General features: G+C 40.6%; 1 protein-coding gene across 3 annotated transcripts in view; it reads right to left on the reverse strand.

Annotated features, from left to right (window-relative positions):
• The window catches only part of HMGXB3 (HMG-box containing 3), a 72,949-nt gene that overhangs the window by 49,922 nt on the left and 16,553 nt on the right, over window positions 1-6,474 (reverse strand). For all 3 annotated transcript variants that reach the window (XM_003782043.3, XM_023515520.1, XM_023515518.1), the window contains one exon: window positions 2,233-2,364. In XM_003782043.3, coding sequence (XP_003782091.1) covers window positions 2,233-2,364 — 132 coding nt within the window. The remainder of the gene's footprint in view (window positions 1-2,232; window positions 2,365-6,474) is intronic.

The raw sequence follows: 6,474 nt of genomic DNA on the forward strand, positions 1-6,474 counted from the left end.
GATTTAATGCAATCCCTATTATAGCACCATTGTTAAAATGTCCATACTACCCAAAGCAATCTACAGATTTAATGCAATCCCTATTATAGCACCATTGTCATACTTTAAAGAACTTGAAAAAATAGTGTTTCATTTTATATGGAATCAGAAAAAACCTCAAATAGCCAGTACTCAGAAATAAAAACAAATCAGGAGGTATCGTGTTACCAGACTTCAGGCTATACTAGAAATCTATAGTGAACAAAATAGCATGGTACTGGCACTAAAACAGAGAGGTAGATTTATGGAACAGAATACAGAACCCAGCTACTTACTGTCATTTGATCTTTGACAAGCCTATCAAAAACACTTGGTGGGGGAAAGACTTCCTATTTAACAAATGATGCTGGGTGAACTGGCTGGAGACCTGTAGAAGACTGAAACTGGACCCCCACCTTTCACCATTAAGAAAAATTGATTCTCACTGGATAAAAGATTCAAACTTAACACATGAAACTATAAAAATACTAGAAGAGAGTACAGGGAAAACACTTGAAGAAATCGGCCTGGGAGAATATTTTATGAGAAGGAACCCCCCCAGGCAATTGAAGCAATACCAAAAATACATTACTGGGATCTGATCAAACTAAAAAGCTTTTGCACAGTCAAGAGCACAGTAAGTAAAGCAAATAGACAACCTTCAGAATGGGAGATTTTTGCAGGTTATGCTTCTGACAAAGGTCTGATATCTAGAATCCACTGAAAACACAAAGTAATCAATAAGAAAATAACAAATAACCCCATGTCTATGTGGGCAAGAGACTTGAACAGAAACTTCTCTGAGGAAGACAGGTGCATGGCCTACAAACACATGAAAAAATGCTCATCATCTTCAATCATCAGAGAAATGCAAATTAAAGCCACTTTGAGATATCTAATTCCTGTGAGATTAGCTCACTAAACAAAATCCAAAAACTATAGATGTTGGCATGGACATGAGAAGGGAACAACACTTCTACACGGCTGTTGAGAATGTAAGCTAATATGACCTTTTTGGAAAGAAGTTTGGAGAATACTCATGGAACTAAAAGTAGATCTACCATTCAATCATTTAATTCCTCTACTAGGTATGTACCCAGATGATCAAAACTCCTTTCACAACAAAGACATGTGCACCAGAATGTTTACTGCAGCCCAATGCATAATTGTCAAGACATGTAAACAGCCCAAGTGCCCATCAACCCATGAATGGATTAACAAATTGTGGTATATGTGCACAGTGGAATACTATGCAGCCATAAAAAGATGGAGAATGGGGTGGTGCCTATGGCTCAGTGAGTAAGGCACCAGCCTCACATATGGAGGGTGGCGGGTTCAAACCCAGGCCCAGCCAAACTGTAACAAAAAATAGCCAGGCATTGTGGCGGGCACCTGTGGTCCTAGCTACTAGGGAGGCTGAAGCAAGAGAATCACCTAAGCCCAAGAGCTGGAGGTTGCCATGAGCAATGATGTCACAGCACTCTACTGAGGGCGACAAAGTGAGACTCTGTCTCTAAAAAAAAGAAAAAGACTTCACACGTTTTATGTTTACCTGGATGGAGTTGGAACATATTCTTCTTAAAGTATCTTAAGAATGGAAAAAAAAGTGTCTAATGTTGGGCAGCGCCTGTGGCTCAGTGGGTAGGGTGCCAGCTCCATATACCAAGGATGGCAGGTTCAAACCCAGCCCTGGCCAAACTGCAACAAAAAATAGCTGGGTATTACGGCAGATGTCTGTAGTCCCAGCTATTTGGGAGGCTGATGTAAGAGAATCGCCTAAGCCCAGGAGTTGTAGGTTGCTATGAGCTGGACACCACAGCAATCTAATGATGGCAGCAAAAAAAAAAAGTACCCAATATACTCAATACTACTATGAAATCAATATATAATTACCTACACATTCATATGAATGGTATAACATAAGTATAGTCCAGAAAGTAGAAGGGGTGAGAGAAGGGAGGGGAGGAGGGAGGTTATTTGGGGGGACCCTCACTTAATGTGCATGATGCAATGGTACATTTCAAAACTATTAAGAAAAGAGTATAGTAAGCATTTCACACTGTATATCAAATCAGCACACTGAACCCCATAAATGCATCAATGAACATAGTTATGATTTAATATAAATAAAAAAATAAAAGTCACCTGTTCATAAGGGCAACAGGAAGCCTACTTTGTGGAGCTTCCAAAGCACCAATGGCCAGTGGACCTTACCTTTGGGATCCACTTCCCTCCTAGGAAGTTACCACATGTAGGGCACTTAGGTGGTTTGTGCCTGGTGACATATGTAAAGGAACAACCTGGGCTGGTGCATGTCCCATGGCCCCGGCGGGTGTATGTAGTGGTCTATAAAGAAAAAGTATGTCAAAATGAATATCACAATTAAATTCATCTTCTCCTGGACTCTAGTAACCATTACAACCATAACAATGGTTAGGAAGACACCAGCTTAAAGAAGGACAGCCAATTCATTATGCATGTATCATATAAAAGGTCAGAGTGGAGAGGTCCCTAAGGTATAATATTCACTTTTTAAGCAATGGAGAATCTGGGTTCAAACAGGTAGGTACCAGAAACAATGAAGTAGTTGATAATAACTGAGGTACCACACAGTGCTAAATGCTCAGTATCTCATTTAATACTCTCAGCAAGGCCTATTACTACTACCAAGGTTCAGAGTGGTTAAAAGCTTTGCCCCAAATCATCACTCAAGGGCAAAGCTAGACCCTGAACACAGATCTCTCTGATTTTTGGTCCAATATTCCCTCTGGCTCTGAATACATAAAGAATTTGTTTCATCTTCATTCTTGTTAATTAAAAATCAGAGCCAGACACCCCGGCTCACATTTGTAATTCTAGCAACTTGAAAGGCTGACGCGGGATCACCTGAGCCCAGTTTGAGGCTGTAATGAGCTACGATTGTACCACTTCATTCCAGCCTGTTGGACACAGTGAGAGCCCCTCTCTCAAAAACAAACAAACAAAACAAAACAAAAAAAACTCAGAATCTATAATTTAGAGATATAAAAACAGATTCACAGTTACTGAAAAAATGAGCAAAATTTAATAGAGATCCCTCGATACGCAACGAAATTAAGTTACTTGCACATGAATATATTCAGTCACTGGCTCTTACCATCTCCACTAATCTCCCTTTGAGCAAAATGTACTAAAATAGGTTATTACATTTTAGCTACTAACAGAAATTACTCATCCATTAGCCCTGCTCCACTTTTAGATTTTTATTTTTATTTTTTGGAGACAGAGTCTCAAGCTGTCACCCTGGGTAGAGTACCGTGGCCTACAGCTCACAGCAACCTCAAACCCTTGAGCTTAAGCAATTCTCTTGCCTCAGCCTCCTAAGTAGCTGGGACTACAGGTGCCGGCCACAAAGCCCAGCTATTTTTGTTGCTGTTGTTGCAGATGTCATTGTTTTTTGTTTTTTTTTTTAGATGACCTGGGCTAGTTTTGAACCTTCCAGCCTCAGTGTATATGGCCGGCACCGTGTCAATGAGCTATGGGCACTGCCATGCACTTTTAGATTAATGCTAGAAAAAAACATTTCCCTGTCAGATTTGTTCTATCATTTATACTCAGCTATTATCCCCAGCTTCCCTAGCCTGGCCAAAAAGCAAAAACCTCCCTCAGGAAACACCAAACTGTCATTAGCTACCTCCGCCAGGAAGACTACGGAAAAGGCAATTATGATAGCGGTACCAAGTCAAGGATGAGTGTAAAATGATGTGGTACCAAGAAAAGAGACTAGACCTTGGATTCCAACTTTGCCACTAATACAATGAATGATGACTTAGGGGTAAGGTACCTTAACTCTTGCACCATGGGTTTTCTCCTCTGTTCTACCTATTTCACAGGTATGTCTTGGTAAGAAGTGAGGTAAGGTCAGATCGAGAGAGGGTGAGTGGTGGGATCACACCTATGGTGCATAATGCAAGGGTACATGTTGGCTCTATTAGTATAGAGTATAAGTATCTTTTTTTTTTTTTTCAGTTTTTGGCTGGGACTGGGTTTCAACCTGCCACTTCCAGCAGATGGTGCCAGTGCCCTACTCCTTGAGCCACAGGCGCTGCCCATAGAGTATAAATATCTCAACATAATAATTAAGTAAACAAGATGAGGTATATATTTACCAGTGCAAACGATGTAAGCATTCCTAATTCTATATGAAATCAACACGATGTATAAATGTGTTAATGTATACATGATCTGCATTTATGATTTAATTTAAAAAAATAAATAAATAAAAATTTAAGAAGAAGTGAGGTAAGAAATGAGGAAATATTCACTTAGTAAATTGAACAAGATTCCACAGGCTTGTGGAAGACTACTATTACTGGAATATAAAACATCGCTGATCTTTTCTCAGACTGTGACCCAATGCAGAATCTTTATTCTGAACACCCACAGAAAGCAAAGTAAAAATTTCAGATAGGTTAATTCTATAAATAAATTACCAAGAACTTGGAAAATAATAGGCTATTTTAGAAAAAACTGCTAATGTTCAAGGCTGACATTTCAATCCTAAGTATTACTCAGAAAATATTGTTCTAGAAAAGTTCGGCTGACACTTACTAAGGCATGAAAGAACAGTCATACTTGGGAGAAAAACACTCAGTATAAATAAGCAAATTCTCCATGACTCAAGCTGCAGTAGCTGTTCCTGTTTTAAGATACTGTAGTCTGGCTGGGCACCGTGGCTAACACCTATAATTTCAGTATTTTGGGAGGCTGACACAGGACACCAGCTTAGGAGTTTGGGATTACAGTGAACTATGATCAAGCTACTACACTCCATCCTAGTGACAGAGCAAGACTCTTAAAAAAAAAAAAAAAAAAAAAAGGAAAGGGAAAGGAAAGGAAGAAAGAAAGATCTGGGGCGTTGCCTGTAGCTCAGTGGGTAGGGCACTCGCCCCATATACCTAGGGTGGCAGGTTTGAACCCGGCCCCAACCAAACTGCAACAACAAAAAAAAATAGCTGCGCACTGTGGCAGGCACCTATAGTCCCAAGCTACTCAGGAGGCTGAGCCCAGGAGTTGGAGGTTGCTGTGAGCTGTGATGCCACAGCACTCTACTAAGGGAGATAAAGACTCTGTCTCAAAAAAAGAAAAAGACAAAGAAAGATCTGAGAACAGTGGCTCACACCTGTAACTCTAGCACTACTAGAAATGGGAGGCTGAAGCAGGAGCCTTGCTTGAGGCTAGGCGTGGGAGACCAGCCTAGACAACATAGTGAGACCCTATCTCCACAAAAAATTAAAAAAATTAAGTTTCCTCACCTGCAAGAGGGGATAGCAACAAAACCTGGCTTATAGAGTTGTTGATAGTATAAAAGGTGAAAATGTAGGTAAAAATCCTTTACGGGGCCTAATAATCAGTCATCGATAATCATTGTCTCAAGGAATACATATACATGTCCACAACACACACATTCCAAACTCAACTTGACCTCAATGCCACAGCATTATTGTAGCCTAATCATCCCTAACTCAGAATCTGCCCCATAGATTCTGGGTAGACAAGATTCTGAATGCAATTTATGTTCTCTGATTAAAAAACAACACCAAAAACTTGTTATTAGAAGCAAAGTAACTAAGGTGGAATCCAGTGAGAATCTGGGCTTCCTAAATCTCTTTCTACAGAAGCTCTTAAAAATCTTCCTATAGGGCAGTGCCTGTGGCTCAGTGGGTAGAGCACTGGCCCCATATACCAAGGGTAGCACGTTCAAACCTGGCCCCAGACAAACTGCAACAAAAAATAGCTGGGCATTGTGGCAGGTGCCTGTAGTACCAGCTACTCGGGAGGCTGAGGCAAGAGAATCACCTAAACCCAGGAGCTGGAGGTTGCTATGAACTCTTACACTACAGCACTCTACCAAGGGCGATAAAATTAAAAAAAAAAAAAAAAAAAAAATTAAAAAAAAATTCTGTCTCAAAAAAAAAATCCTCCTATAAAGGCCAGATGCAGGGGCTCACACCCATAATCCTAGCACTCTTGAGAGGCTGAAGTGGAAGCATCTCTTGAGGTCAGGAGTATAAGAATACCCTGAGTGAGACTAGCCTGACCAAGAGTGAGACCTCATATTTACTAAAGTTAGAAAAAATTAGTCATAAAAAGAGAGAAAAAAAGAAAAAAGTAAAAAAAAAAATTGTTTTTCAATTAGCCAGGTATGGTGGTGCATACCTATAATCCAACTACTTAGGAGGCTAAGGCAGGAGGATCACCTGAGCCTTGGAGTACAAGCCTGCAGTGAGCTATGATTATGCCACTGCATTCCAGCCCAGACGACAGAGTGAGACCTTGTCTCTAAAAGCAAACAAATAGGCTCGGTGCCTGTGGCTCAAGCGGCTAAGGCGCCAGCCACATACACCTAAGGTGGTGGGTTCGAATCCCCAGCCCGGGCCTGCCAAACAACAATGATGGCTGCAACCAAAAAATGGC

The sequence above is a fragment of the Otolemur garnettii genome, unplaced genomic scaffold, assembly GCF_000181295.1.
Source record: "Otolemur garnettii isolate 467f Iridium unplaced genomic scaffold, OtoGar3 scaffold00003, whole genome shotgun sequence".
NCBI classification, from domain to species: domain Eukaryota; kingdom Metazoa; phylum Chordata; class Mammalia; order Primates; family Galagidae; genus Otolemur; species Otolemur garnettii.